This window comes from Cynara cardunculus (assembly GCF_001531365.2).
Source record: "Cynara cardunculus var. scolymus isolate 2C chromosome LG 2, CcrdV1, whole genome shotgun sequence".
In the NCBI taxonomy this organism is placed as follows: domain Eukaryota; kingdom Viridiplantae; phylum Streptophyta; class Magnoliopsida; order Asterales; family Asteraceae; genus Cynara; species Cynara cardunculus.
In genome coordinates this window covers 58,864,707-58,880,204 of record NC_037529.1, presented here as the reverse complement: position 1 = coordinate 58,880,204, position 15,498 = coordinate 58,864,707, and the positions used below count along the sequence as shown (strand labels likewise).

General features: G+C 34.5%; 2 protein-coding genes and 2 non-coding genes across 4 annotated transcripts; 2 read left to right on the top strand and 2 right to left on the bottom strand.

Moving 5' to 3' along the window:
- Positions 1-5,585: 5,585 nt before the first annotated feature.
- On the bottom strand, positions 5,586-8,289 carry LOC112506213 (expansin-B6-like). Its single transcript, XM_025110231.1, has 5 exons — positions 8,118-8,289; positions 7,896-7,898; positions 6,908-7,020; positions 6,623-6,813; positions 5,586-5,913 (listed from the first exon to the last, which is right to left on the bottom strand). Exons 1-5 carry the CDS (start codon positions 8,287-8,289, stop codon positions 5,586-5,588), a joined length of 807 nt encoding a protein of 268 aa, XP_024965999.1.
- Positions 8,290-12,295: 4,006 nt separating this feature from the next.
- On the top strand, positions 12,296-12,366 carry TRNAG-CCC. Its single transcript has one exon. It is a non-coding gene; the product is annotated as a tRNA-Gly (tRNA).
- A 128-nt stretch (positions 12,367-12,494) lies between these two features.
- On the top strand, positions 12,495-14,442 carry LOC112507939 (pentatricopeptide repeat-containing protein At3g62890-like). Its single transcript, XM_025112694.1, has one exon. It carries the CDS (start codon positions 12,495-12,497, stop codon positions 14,415-14,417), a length of 1,923 nt encoding a protein of 640 aa, XP_024968462.1. The 3' UTR covers positions 14,418-14,442.
- A 754-nt stretch (positions 14,443-15,196) lies between these two features.
- On the bottom strand, positions 15,197-15,281 carry TRNAM-CAU. The gene is given in 2 exon segments: positions 15,197-15,232; positions 15,244-15,281. It is a non-coding gene; the product is annotated as a tRNA-Met (tRNA).
- Between the last annotated feature and the right edge of the window lie 217 nt (positions 15,282-15,498).

The window sequence follows — 15,498 nt, the reverse complement described above, 5'->3', positions numbered from 1 at the left end:
GGGGGGGGGGGGGTCCAAACCGTCCAAAAAAGGTTCTAGACTGTAGATCGGACCAAACCGTCCGGTTTTGCTACTTTCCAAACCAGACCGGACCACCAGACCGCTGAAACCGCCAAAAACGGTTCAGTTTGACTTGGTTCGGCCGGTTTGAGCGGTTCGACGGTTTTTTTGGACACCCCTAGTTTATTTATAGTGTTTATTGATTTACATCGGAGTGATAATGGTGTGTTTAGATGGAGAAAGAAAAAGATTGTTTATACTGGTGTCAAATAAGAAGTTTTTGATAAGTTACTTTATTTTAACTTATCATAAACAACTTATTAGATTTGAAAACTAAATTACTTTTATAACCCTAAACCATCATTCCTATCCATCGACACATCAGCCCCCCATTTCATTCTCCGAACACATCGGCGCCCCATCCATGATGACAATGATATCCTTTGTAAAGCTCCTCCCTTTCTCTCTCCACTATCTCCCTACTATTATTATTTAATATAAATTTGTATTTGGTTAGACTCTCCTACTCTCTTATGTGTGAAGAAATCTCGGTTTTTTTGGTTTTTTGTAAGTACACTATGTGTTATTCTTGTAAGTTCTTCCGTGTGTGAGATTGTTTAAGTTAGGTTTATCCTTTTCTTATTCCCCAATAATTTTGTGTTAATTTTTTATATACATCAATAAGAAATAAAAAAGTTAAAAATTCATGTGTAATTGTATGTAACCCCCCCTTCTACAATTACTTTATGTTTATTTCCATCTCATTCGGGACCAACACAAATCATGATCCTCCTTCTCTTAAAACAAAACTCCTAAAACATATATATTACAATCAACTCAAGGATTCAAGAGAAAAAAATGTAACAAACTTTAAATCTATGTCAAAATCGGATAAATGATGAATTTCCATGAAAAATCATCTGTTTAATCCCAAAATACCCAAATGAGCCCTAACTTCCCAAATCAAGTAACAAAACTCCATTAATGGATGAAAACGATTGGGCGAAATGACGTGAGAGAAAGAACCTCTTGGTGGAGTCCAGTCCCTGAGCGGCTCTCGGTTCTTGAGCATGTTGGGGGATTACGCGGCAGTTGAAAGAGCCACTCGAAAGCTTGACAAAGAAGCGAAAAAGGCCTAATCCCTTTGTTCTAATCCATTCGGACAACTATGGCAACTCGTACTAATTGCCCTTGCACTGATACCAGTAAAGGGAGCGTCGGCCAGAAGATAAGGGGAAAAACTGCACAAACTTACCAAGCTTAAAGATCAAGATTCATACATGATGAGGATGATTTTTCCACTTCTTCTTCTACGATCCTCCCAAAAATCCTTTAATGGCGCATTTTCTTCAAAGTATCCTTTTTTGCACACACACATTATAGATATGATACACATTTAATGGAGAAATGGGGAAAGAAAACTCTCATTAACCGTCAACTTACAACTTTATCTCCTAAATAATAGAAGGTTCTCATATTCACCCTTAAATTTTTGTTAAACATACAAAATGAAACAAGGGTTATTATGTTACATCAATTGTAATGTTCGGTTTTAAGTTATGGGTTGATTGGGTTTTGAAATAAATAGTGATGGAAAGTTGAGGGGTAAATCAGGCATTTATTGAAAGATGTGGGACCAATGGTGAATTAGTGGTCACCTCCTTGTGGGTTATGTTTTTTGGTCCAGTATTATTTTCTGGATTTATGGTTTTCACATGGGGGGAGGGTGCATGCCTATGCATCGTCTCACCCTCCCCTCCTGAGAATTTCATATGTAAGTTGAGAAGATATGGTTAGGAAAAGGGTTTTGGTGATGGGGTTGAAGGAGAGAAAGAATCAAAGAGTGCAAAGGGAGATCTTGAGTAATTTCGGACGAGATGAGTTTTTACAAAATTTTGGTAAATTATGTGTTATTACGTTACACATGATCTACTTTGATACATGAAATTATGTGACGTGTTTGGATTCGAAAAATTATGTCTGATGGGATGTGTTCATCTCTCATGCCTTGGGAGATGAGGGAGCGCTCATCTCCCATGCCTTAGGAGATGAAGGAGTTCATTGGCCAAGTTTTGACCTATAGTTTGTTCATCGTTTAGGCCGCGATAGTTGGCGGGTTTAACCACGATAGATGGCAGGACAGCTATGATAGTTAGCGGTTTTAACCACAATAGATGGCGGGCAGCCGCAATAGTTGGTGGGTTTAACCGCGATAAATCGCGGGCATCCACGATAGTTTAAATAAGTTGAAATTTGAACTAAAACTATTATCATTTTTATGACATGTTTTTATACGAGGGATATCACTCACTAGACTTTTCGGTCTAAACCTTAGTTGTTGTAAATGTATTTTTGCAGGTCAACTCAGGTTGTAGCGTCTTATCTAAAAGTGTTACAATGAGTTTATATGACGTTTTTGGACATCCTAACAAGTTTTTTATAACACTTTTAAAATAAAGTGTCATGTTGTTTATTTTATATGATACTATTTCAAAGTTTATTCTATAAAAATATGGGTTTTAGGAGAATTCTCAAAAGTGTCCTATAAAATAGCGAAAATGACATTTTGTTTTAAAAGTGTCCAAAACTCTTTATATTTTGGTTTTATAAACTGAAGTCCTATAAAATATCATACTATAACGTTTAGAGATTTTAGGTATCCTATAAACCCGTTCTCAAGCTTCCCTTTGATTCTTCAATTTCAAAATTCTATGTAGATGGATTCATTAAACTTTGGTTATTTAGTGTTTTTTTCAAATAATTTCTTTTATAATTTTCTGATCATCTAACAGAATTTAGAATTAAGTGACACGTTTTATTTTTCGCACATGACCTCCAAAATATCAGGACCGAGGCTATCGTGTCCGGGATCATGACAAATGTCATCATCTGTGGCACAAGAAGTCAAATGTTCCTATTTTGACAATGAAATCAACTCGGTAAATTCCAAAATTCCATTTACTAATTATAACATCAAAATACGGGTATTACAAGGGACCACACTAGTGTTCTATTTAAAACAATAACCATGTGTCTATTTGTTTATATATGTAACTTATAATTCATATATTGCAGCCCCAATTGAATTGTGGACTTCTAGTTATGGTTGTAAACGAACCGAACATTCAGTGAACCGTTTGGTGGGAAGTTCGTTTATGTTCGTTTATTTAATAAATGAACGAACATGAACAAATTTTTTGTTCGTTTAATTAAACGAACGAACATGAACAAGAGTCTTGTTCGTTCATTTATGTTTGTGAACGTTCGTTCATTTACCATTCGTTTATATATTAAATTTAATATATAATCTTTTATTTATTTACTTTGAATTCAAATAATATTTATTTATGTTCGTTTAGCATGTTAACGAATGAATATAAACGAACACGAACACACCTGATTTCTAAACGAACGAACACGAACACAAATATTTCCGTTCGTTTACTGTTCGTATCCGTTCGTTTGTTCGGTTAAGTTAAACGAACGAACATGAACAAGCCTCTGTTCGTGTTCGTTCGGTTCGTATACAGCCCTACTTTTGAGCTTGTGTTTGAGCCCAAACAATGTAAGCTCCATTTTTCTCATGGTCAACTTCAATTATTACATACTCTTATATTAACATGTGTATTTGACTTTTAAACATGTTTAACCAGAACCATATTGTAACAACCTTAAAAATAGAAGACAGTTTAAACCTGTAGACTTAAAGCGGACCAAGATTGGATCGAATACAATCACCCAATAAAATGAGAAAATAGTATGGGAGTGAGTTTACAAATTTAATGAATGATAACCAAAAACCTACTAATCTAAATCAATTCTAAATCTAGATTACAAATTGGGTATCGTTAAAATCCTCAAAAAGAAAAGGTGTATCTTTAGTAACTCCACGATTGACTTCCAAAAGGATCACCCAAAAATACCTCTACCGGCACATGCCGCTTCGCTCAAGCCTTAGGAGTCCACCTCTAGGGGAACCTGATATACATGTCATTTAAGAAAAAGTGTTAGGCTTAAGGCCTAGTGAGCACAAACATTTATTGAATAAAGCTCTAACACATTAAAACGAAAAATGTAGCTTTATTAAGTCATGCCCATTTATATATATAGTAAAATCATATTTACCATTGGAAGGGCGTAAAACATCATAGGATGAAGGAGGAGACCCGATTTACCATTTACAGTGATGGAACACATAAGCAAGCCACGATTCGATGTTATATAAGCAACACATATGAATAATCAATCATTAAGATCAATCTCTCCGGTTTAGGTTCCAAAACTTATCAAACTTTGAATTAATCATCCCCATTGTATATAAAATCGTTTCCGACACTTGTCTCGTCGAAATACGTAAAATCCCCAACTTAAAATTTTGACCTAGTTGGTCCAAAATTAACCAAATGTGAACTACACGAAATAAAAGCTTTAGCGAACTAAAATATAACATTTTAACATGTATATGGTTTGATGATAGTATAGGATGAACTCACAAGTTAGGTTTTGAAGGAAACCTATGAAGTTATATAGCTCCTTAAATGAAGTGAGAAAGATAAGGTATGGAGGAAAATGAGGAGAAACCCAAGGAAGATCGACATTATTACCAGGTGACCAATGCAACTTTACTGCGGGTTTAGTCGCCCTCTCAGTTTCTAACCCGGCAAGAACAGTCCTAAAGCGACTTCAGTACAGGTTTAGCCGTATCAAGGTCGCCCGCATTCTTGAAAGAGGACACAAACAGTACAAATAAATAGTTGTTTTATCTTTACATGGGGTTTTGATACTATATAGATTTTTATTATGTTGAAGTGTCGTAAAGCTGCTCGAGAGACGAGCCCCTTCAGATTCGACATGGATTTCGACCCCGTGAGCTGAGTTCTATATCTTATAAAACTCAATGTTGGTGATTTTAGTGTCATCAACCATTTTGGTTTAATTGTGATTTACTTGAGATCGATTGAGATGATAAGGCAAACATACATGAGTTAAGAGGTGCAAAGTGCACACTCACAAATGTTTGCCCCTATCACCTTAGATCTCCATAAAGCAGGGGTCAAAAGGGTCGCGCCCCCTTGCGGGGTCTTAAGGGCAATGCCCTTGAGACCCTCGGATCTAAGTTTTAAAAGAATAAAAAAAATTCTAAGCCTTTGTGTGTTTTTCAGTTATTGATAAGCCATCACTGAAGGTATTATTCTGCATATCACTGAAGAGCCCCAGTTGTCGCTGAAAGGCCTTCGGCTATCACTGAAGAATTGAAAGGCTATCGCTGAAGATGTATTTTCCAGAACTTAAGATTGGGTTATAACTACCTTTTGAACTTATCCATTAACGGTTACAACCGTTTAACCTCCTTAACTGTAGATCTCTCTTGTAAATATATAATTCCGTATGATTTTTTCTAGATTATCCCGATACTGATATAAGACGTATAATTAAAATACTAGATTTAATATAAAAACAATCCTCTTATTTATATCATGAATGCTAAATTCATTTTTGTTTAGCCTCGTACGGGTAATTAGGTGAACATCAACCAGAACTCATGATACATGTCAAAGACTCTGCCGGCTCTCGATCGATCCTAGTTACATGCTAAAATTAATCTGCGAGTAATAAGTTTGTCCGGGTACGAAACCGTACGGAACAGCGTGATACGCAATGACTGCTTCGTTCCTCCGGGAGATGAGCCTGAACGAAAACGGACCACGAAACGATGGGTCAATGTGCGCTGTCCAAACCGCACCCCATGTGTTTTGCATCCATCTAAACTGGGGTGAGCCAAATGGTGCTACCTCGACCGAGTTAAGACCACCATCTCCTTCGCAAAACTCGATCGCCATCGCAAACCAGTAAGGGTTCGTCATCGGGTCAATCTTGAATGCAATACTTGTACTACCATAGTTGCATGCCACCCTAGTCATATATACGCAAATTTAAAGATGTTAAAAGATCAAATATATGATATTATAAATCAAAAATCATATCACACCGCTATAAAATCGGTTTTATTTCAAAAAATATGTCATAAAAAACTTGTTAGGATGTCCAAATAAGTCATATACGATCTTTTGGTCATATAAATTTAAATGTTATAAAACAGTCTATTATACACTACAATAAAATCGAGTTTATAGGACACTCTCAATTTCTAAGCATCCTAATAAACCTCTTTATAAGACTTAGTTTATAGGACCAAAAAAATAAAGCGTTATATCTAATGACGTTGTAATAAGTTTATATGACGTTTTTTGACGTCGTAATAAGTTTTTTAGGACACTTTTAATATAAAGCGTCTCATTAGCAACTTTATAGGATACTATTTGAAAAACCGTCCTATAAAAAATTGAGTTTATAGGACACTGTCTCAAAAATGTCTTATAAAGTTGCTAATGCGACACTTTGTATTAAAAATGTCCTAAAAAACTTGTTAAGACGCCCAAAAGCGTCATATAAACTTATTACAACACCTTTAGATAAGACGCTTTATATTTTGGTCCTATAAATCAAGTCCTATAAAACGGTCTATTGGGACGTTTAGAGATTACGGTGTCCTGTAAACCCAATTATGTTGTAGTGATGATACATTGTTATCGTAGTATTAGTTATAAGTTTTTGTGTATACCTTCGATATTGAACATCCACTTGACCAAGATTACGTAGATGATCAGCTTGTCCAGGACTCGACATCGCACCAAAAGCGGTCCCACTTAAATCGAAAGCGAATGGGACCTTGTTGCATGCACCTGGGCACTCATCGGTTATGGTCACAGTAATAGGATTCCTCGAGCAAAACGGCTCTCGAGTGCATAAAACCTGATTCATTAAGCGCGATTTAGCCATTTAATTAATATGTCGATTGAAATGAAATAATTAGTTAAGTGTGTTGATTCCATTATAAAAAGAGTACCTGATAACAAGTCCCACAGCCTTTGCCTTTGAGATATAAGTTTGCATTTCCTGCTGCTATCATGGCTGAGAATGGAGGGTTTTGCACATCATCAGCCCATCCACAAGCTCCTCCTGCATGTCATCCAAAAATGGAGTTTATATATATATATATATATATATATATATGTATGTATATATATATATATATGTATATATATATATGTATGTATATATATATATATATATGTATGTATGTATAGTCTCCTTTGATACCCATGCATGCATCAACTTCAATTAATACATCTAAACATTATTGAATCTTAGGATCAAGATATATACATGTATATAGAGACACTTATAGGTGTATATATAGAGAGGGAGAGTCACGTTAAGTGGAAAACTGTAAAAAAATAAAAAACAGATGAGAGTTTAAATGCAACCCGTCATATTTGTACAATCAATGCAACACAATCAATTGAGAAACTTATGGAATTGATGAGAGTTCATTTATTATGATTTGAATGTTTTTGGAAGATGACTAGGATTCATTAATTATGATCAATACTTTATATTATGAAATAATCAAAACTTTTATAAAATCACATATTCATCAAATTACATAGACGGTTGAGATTGAGTTGTATTGRTTATACAAATGTAAAGTGTTGTATAATAATTCGCCTCTATATATATATATACACACATACATAAATACACAGATATATATATATATATACATATATATAGAGAGATGAGCGATCAAATAAAAACCACTCTCATTTGTACAAACCGTACAAACCACCCTTATACGTCGATTTCATTGTCTAATCTTATGAAATTTTTTCATGAAATTGTTTAATCTTGTGAAATTGTTTCATATAATACTTTTTTTGATGAATTTGTTTCATACATGGTTATGAAATTGTTTCATATAATATTTAATGAAACTGTTTCATGTATTTCTCTAAAATTAAAATAATGAAGATAATAATATCCATGATTAACACCATCTACAATAAAAAAATGGTTAATCAACCTCTCATAATTACAAAACAATGAACAAAATGAAAAATTATGATCGGTTGAATATGGTTTTCACGGTTTATACAAATTAGATGGTTTTTATTTGAACGTTCCCCCCCTCTCTCTCTCTCTCTCTCTCTCTCTYTATATATATATATATATATATATATATATATATGTTATGGTGAAGGTAAATAAGTACGTACCACTTCCAGCACCATGTGGATCTCCATACCATGTTGCCAAAGCTGGGAAAAACCCAGGCAGAACACTGGTTTTGTTACGAAGCTCATGTTCAGAACATGAAGAGTATCCATTTACAGACAGAAACATGATCAAAACCAACATCAACAAACATCTTTCCAAAATTAACCCCATTTAATCTACTAAACTTCCAAGATTAATTCTTATTATCATTAATCACTTAAATTACCCAAAAAATAGAATTAATTAATCACAACATTTCATCAAATCTTGATTCTTCTTCTTCTCCTTCTTCTCTTGATCAAACACATACAAATAATTCTAAAACACCATCCACTGTGTGTGTGTGTGTATATATATATATATATATATATATATATGTAATGTATGTATATATATATAAGTAGAGGGTTGATATATATATATATATAATTAAGGGTTTCAAGAATGAATGGAAAACAAAAAACCTTAATTAGGTTTGTAAGTGCAAATTAAAGACAGAAATGGGAGTGCATGAACTGCATGTTTCAGGGCCTAATTTATGGATTTGTTTGGAGTCAAACCTGCATGGAGTTGACTTGTTCGATCGATGTTACTCCACATCTTTTACTCACATGTAAAAAAGACCCAACTACAATGAAGGGGGATCAAGAATATTTTCGGAACCTTGTTTTCTAATTACATAAAATACGATTTTTTCCTGATTTTTATCGAATGTCATGTTCACCGTGTTTTTATTATACTTGTAATATACACTAACAAGTTGAGCCTTTTTTACATAGATAACGTAAGTAAACGTTATCTTTATATAAGGGGTAGGTTTCGTGAATCTAAAATTGATTAGCAACTCGTTCATTGATTCATCAGGAATATGAATGTGTTATTTACAGGGCCGTTTTTGGGGGAGGGTTGGCCAAGCGCACGCCTTCTTGTGAGCCCAAATTTTTCTAGCATTTAGTACGTGGTTTAAAAAATAGTAAATAAAAGAGACCAGTATAACAAAATTGGGTTTATAGAATGCTAGAAATTTCTAAACGTCCTAGTAGACCGTCTTATAAGACTTAATTTTTAGGACTTTTTACATTAAATTGTCTTATCTAAAAGGGTTGTAATACGTTTATAGGACATTTTTTTGGCATAAATAAAAAAAATTAGGACATTTTTATAAATAAAAAAAAAGTGTTGCATTAGCTATTTTATATGATACTATTTGAAAAACTGTCTTATAAAAACAAGTGTCCTATAAAAAGATGGGTTTATAGGGATTTCTCAAAAGTGTCTAGTAAAATAGCTAATGTGATGTTTTATATTAAAAGTGTCACAAAAAACTTTTTAACATGCCTAACAGCGTCCTATAAACTTATTACGACGTCTTAAGATAGAATGTTTTTTTTGTTTTATACATTAAGTCCTATAAAGCAGTATATTATGATGCTTAGAAAATTTTAACGTCGTATAAACTCAATTTTATTGTAGTGGGCATCAAAAAATTTAAAATCTAATAAGATTCAAAAAGAATTTAGTATTATATTAAGGGCTATTGAATATTAATATTTGAGAAGAAAATATGTAAAAAGTTAATTGGTGATCTATATGATAACTTCCATCTTGAAAGGCATTTGGCGCTTTTATAAAACATCTGTTATTCTTCTTTATCTGTAATCCAATAACCCACTTAACGAGTTCTGCTAAGCTAGCTATATGTTGTGTATTATCTGCGACTTCTACATAAGGCGGTAAGATGACAACTTGAACAGGTACATATCCAAGGCCCCTGACACAAATAGCACCTCACAAGTTCGATTTTGATATATTTCTCTCAGTATTTTTATTCAGTATCAAAGTTTAAAGCTGCTTGACTTGAAAACCTTGATATATTCTCTATCATTCATTTCTCACTAACTTTTAATCATTTTATCTGCATAAATTCTATTTTTATATTGGAATATATTAGATTTATTTTTATCAGCTAAGAAAACTCCTGTCTTTTGGAAAACGATACCAGCCATATGAGATGGTTCAACTTATATTTATATTTACGATTTCAAAACTACATTTGCTTATTCATGCATTATTGACTCATTATTACCTAATATTGAGGTGCATGAATCTTAAGTGTTGGTCTCAATCATCGGATTTGTAAATAATACATATAGTGTTCAATCAAACACTTAGAAAAGAAAATTCTTGTTTACCTTGTTTTATAACGAATATATTCGATGAACTTCATCCATCAGATATAATTCCAATATAGTAGCATCTGAACCTCAAGTCTTAGGCCTCGGATGTAACTCATCGAATCCGTTTGTATAGATTGTGAAATCAACTCTTCTATCCTTAAGTATTTACCATCCGATTAAGAAAAGCAGATAGACTTGCTCGTTGGAGTCTTAATACTTAAAGAATCAAATATCCATAGTTTGTACCAAGTCTTTTGGTATCCGATAAAGCACCTTCAAACTACTCGGTTGTTTGAGCTTGGCTCCAAATGTCAAAAGTACTTGGAGGTCACAAGTTCAAATCCAAGGAGGAATAAAAATCCTCTTGTGACCACGGAGGTTCAAATGCGGTGACTCTGGGCTATCTGCAAAGCAGGTGGTAGTCCTGGGATTAGTCAGCTCGCATAGCATGGTGGATATCCAGGTTAATAAAAAAAAATCCGATATATGACTTATATTTCATGATAGAAAAAGATAGCATTTGTCTCTTGCAACTATTTGTATTGGTCCAAGAGAAAAATGCTTTCAAAAAAATCAAAGACTAGTTGAAATGTCATCTAGCCAAAAAAACTATCAATACAAGATAAAGTCAACTAGTAATCTAATAAACACTACTATCAGCAAGTCGGATTTTGGAGTACAAACTTGTCCGACAAGTTTAGCTCAATAATTCTCCAACACCCATCTTGGTATGAGAACATGCACAACATGTCAGCCAAAATAAGTTCAAAACTACTATTTTATTAGTGTTATACTTTCTTTATTATTCTCTCCGTAAACAGAAAGATGGGATAGGTCAACAAGGGTCTACATCAACCTCAAAAAAATGAAATGAAGATTGCTAGCATACATGGATCAGCAAATCAAATGAAGACATGCATTAAAGTTGGACAACAACATTTAACACAATGGTGGCTATAAAATGTCACTTTTCTCATTCATTGTTACTCAACCGTTTTGAAAGATCTTTTTTGTTATATTTTATAGGTAAAATCGGCATCAATATCTAAAGAACTTCCTTAGTCCTTCGAATGTGAAAGAGTACTTCTTTCCCCCACTCTTTTACTGTTACCAAGTTTCTCACACTCAAATTGTTTCGGATCACAGGTCGTAACTTTTGAGCTTCTATGACAAATCTGTAATTCTTTGTTTTAATACAAATACACGAATTAAAAGTAAAAATTTGTTGTGTCTATATTCAATCCCCCTGGGTCCGTCCTGATTTTAGTCCTAAAAGTTTAAAACATTGATAAAAAAAACATTAACATAAGATGAGATGAAAATTTAACTAATTTATATTGATTTACATAAAATATTACTCCAAATAGTCAACATTATGATTTCAGATGATGTCAATCTATATATCAAAGGTATATTATAAGATGTTTGAATACATTGACGAGACTATGTAAAAATGATATATTATATAATATTAATTTACAAAATAATTATTGATTGATTTTGTATCTAGAAATAACCGGAAAAAAGATTTTATATTAATATTTCGTATTTTCTTGAACAGAATGTTATTTCATTGATAAAAACAATATATCAATGGGCTTTTTTTACCTCTCGCTCAGGGACTATAAAATGTCAAAAACAGGTCTGGTTATTCATATTATGAATTGTTTGTTTACCTCCTAATAGTTTCATTAAGACGCAACCTCTAAATAGTTAAGACATGAATCTTGTTTGACAAAAAGAAAGTACATCACCTAATAATTCTAAAACCTTCTGAATAATTTTGTATCTTAGGTCTCTCTTAACTATTCAGCGTTCTAATTTAATTGTAAAAAGTTATCAAACAATTATATTTTATTTTGCACTATATCATGAGAGTCTCTTAATCATTCTGAACACTTAATCATTATGCACCAAACCATTAAGCAATTGCTAAACTTTAGTGTGAGGGTTTTCCCTCATTATTTTAGTTTTACCTTTTTAAACTCTTAAACCATCAAGCGCATCTAGTGTAGTGGTATCATAGTACCCTCCCACGGTACTGACCGGGGTTCGATTCCCCGGATGCGCATATCTTATTTTTTGTTTTTCATCTTCCCTGCAGTTTTGCGCACAGATTTGGGGGGCCTCTTGCATCCTGTTTTTCATCTGCTTTTCAGGTTTTGTTGCAGACACAGTTTGTTTTTTTGCTGTTTGCCAATGAAATGGAGGAATTTAGCCTCTCAAAACTCGATCTTGATGGCCCTTTTAGACCCACTACGTTTTCAATCCATCCCTTCGTCATCATCAACTTCGTACGCACCCATTTTCCAGTTTTTGACTGGCTTAAACCTGCACAAATTGGGCCAACAGACCCACGCTCATTTGATTCTGCGTGGACTTAATCCCAACTCCTTCCTCGGTGCAAAGATGGTTGCTATGTACGCTAGCTCAGGTGATATCGACTCTGCCATTGTTTTATTTGATTGCATTCGTCGAAACGCGTCGACCCTTTTGTATAATTCGATTATTAGAGCTTGTGCGCTTTACGGTCTTTCAAAAACAAGTGTTGGTATTTACTTGGAGATGGATTCAGCTGGGGTTCGTGCAGATTACTTTACTTTTCCTTTTGTGTTAAAGAGTTGTGCGGATTTATGTGATGTTGGGGTTGGTAGATGTGTTCATGGGAAGGGTTTGAGGAGTGGATTGGAGTTTGATTTTTACGTGGGGGCATCTTTGATTGATTTCTACGTGAAATGTGGTGAACTGGGTGATGCTCGGAAACTGTTCGATGAAATGCCTCAAAGAGATATTGCTTCTTGGAACTCGCTGATTGCAGGGCACATGAAAAATGGGATGGTGCGTGCTGCTGAAGATTTGTTTTCGAGAATGTTGAATAAGAACATCGTATCATGGACGACAATGATTTCAGGGTACACGCAAAACGGTTTAGCAGATCGAGCTTTGGAGTTGTTTGACGAGATGACAAATGATTTTTCAAACATAAAACCGAACTGGGTAACGATAATGAGCATTCTCCCTGCCTGTGCTCAATTGTCTGCACTTGACCGTGGCCGAAAGATTCACGATTATGCTACTAGCATCGGTGTTGACTCAAACACATCCGTGCAAACGGCGCTCGCGGCTATGTACGCTAAATGTGGGTCCCTCTCAGACGCCCGTATTTGCTTCGAAAATATCCCACCAAATCGAAAAAACTTGGTTTCTTGGAACACGATGATCAGCGCATACGCTTCTCACGGATACGGAATTCAAGCCATTTCAACGTTCAGTGAAATGATACGAACCCGTGTTCAGCCCGATGCAATCACGTTTACCGGGTTGTTATCGGGCTGCAGCCATTCAGGTCTTGTTGATATCGGCTTAAACTATTTCAACTCCATGAGAACAGAATACAACATCGAACCAACACATGAACATTATGCGTGCACCGTCGATCTTTTGGGTCGAGCCGGGCGATTGAACGAAGCATACGAGCTCACCGCAAAAATGCCAATGCCACCTGGAGCAAGCATATGGGGTGCACTGTTATCCGCTAGCAAAAACCATAGAAATCTCTCAATCGCCGAAATCTCCGCTAAAAACTTGTTCGTTTTGGAACCCGAAAACAGCGGGAACTACGTGGTTCTCTCAAACATGTACGCCGAAGCCGGAATGTGGATTGAAGTGAAAAATCTACGAGATTTGTTAAAGACTCGAGGCGTAAAGAAGAACCCGGGTTACAGTTGGATCGAACTCGATGGTAAGTTACATATGTTTCTCGGAGGGGATACTTCTCATTCGATGTCGAAAGAAATTTACCAGTTTTTAGCAGCGTTACCGGAGAAGATGAAAGCGTTAGGTTATGTAGCGGAAACAAACTTTGCGTTACATGATGTTAGCGAAGAGGAAAGGGAGGAGAGTTTAGCGAGTCATAGCGAGAAATTGGCGGTTGGTTTCGGGATTCTTTGTACGAGCTCGGGGACGGTTGTTCGGGTCACGAAGAATCTTAGGATTTGCGGGGATTGTCATACGGTGATGAAGTTCGTTTCGAGGATTTACGGACGGCAGATTGTCGTGAGAGATGTGAACCGGTTTCACCATTTTAGTGATGGATCGTGTTCGTGTCGTGATTATTGGTAGAGGTGAATAGAACGATCGATTTAATTTGATCTGAACAAACAGTTTTGTAACGGCTAGTTTTGTGTAATTTTAAAAATTAGATTTGAATTCATTTTCTTCAATTGAAATTAAAAAGTACTAGAAAAGTACCCGTGCAATGCAGTAAGATAAATCTTCATTTTAATGTTTCGTTCTTATTTTTCTCTATCGATATAATACGATAAAAAGTGAAAACAAAATTGTTTCGTATATTATTGACTAATCAGCTCTCATTTTGTTTAAAAGCTTAAAACATGATCGCCTCCCATGTTTGACCCGGATCTCATTTTCATGTTTTACCAAAATAACCACATGGATCGCCCCGGGGATCTCCCAAAAAGTACAAAAGATATTTTTTAATTGATTTTGGCATCCACATATATCTGATTTGGGAGATCCCTTAGGAGGATCCATGTGGTTATTTTGGTAAAACATGAAAAAAATCACTATTTAATTAATATATTTTGGTATTTTAGTGAAAAACCTATTAAATAATTTTTTTCTATTTTCAGTTGGAAAAGAAAATAACTAATAAGTAAAATACAAAACATGAAAAAAAAACATTATAAAAGAATAAACTACTCGGACATTGTTAAACAACGAAGTTAGTGATTTAGGATCAATTTTGAATAAAAAGAAAGACTACAAGGATGATTTCTAAATTTATCAAAACTTAGGTTCCACTCTCAAACTTTTTACTGAACCTCAAGGACTAAAATTGAAGTTTACTCTAAAATAGAATAAAATGACTAAAAAAGTGATGGGGTGAGAGAGGCTCGAACTCTCGACCTCAGGATTACTCAGAAGCTATGAGACCTACGCGCTAGCCAACTGCGCCACCACCCCCTTGATGTTTTTAAAGGTTGTTTTTGATATAAATTATAATACGTTTAGGCTTGTTCAGATTCCGTATTGTTAATTATTTATGTGGTTTTGTTATCTCATTTTACAGTGTAATCAAAAGTTTTATAAGTAAGAAGGTCTCTAAAAAAATTGGAACGTCCATGAGGTTAAAAAAATATGGTCTTCCAAAGTTTAATATGATATAATTGTGAATTGGTTT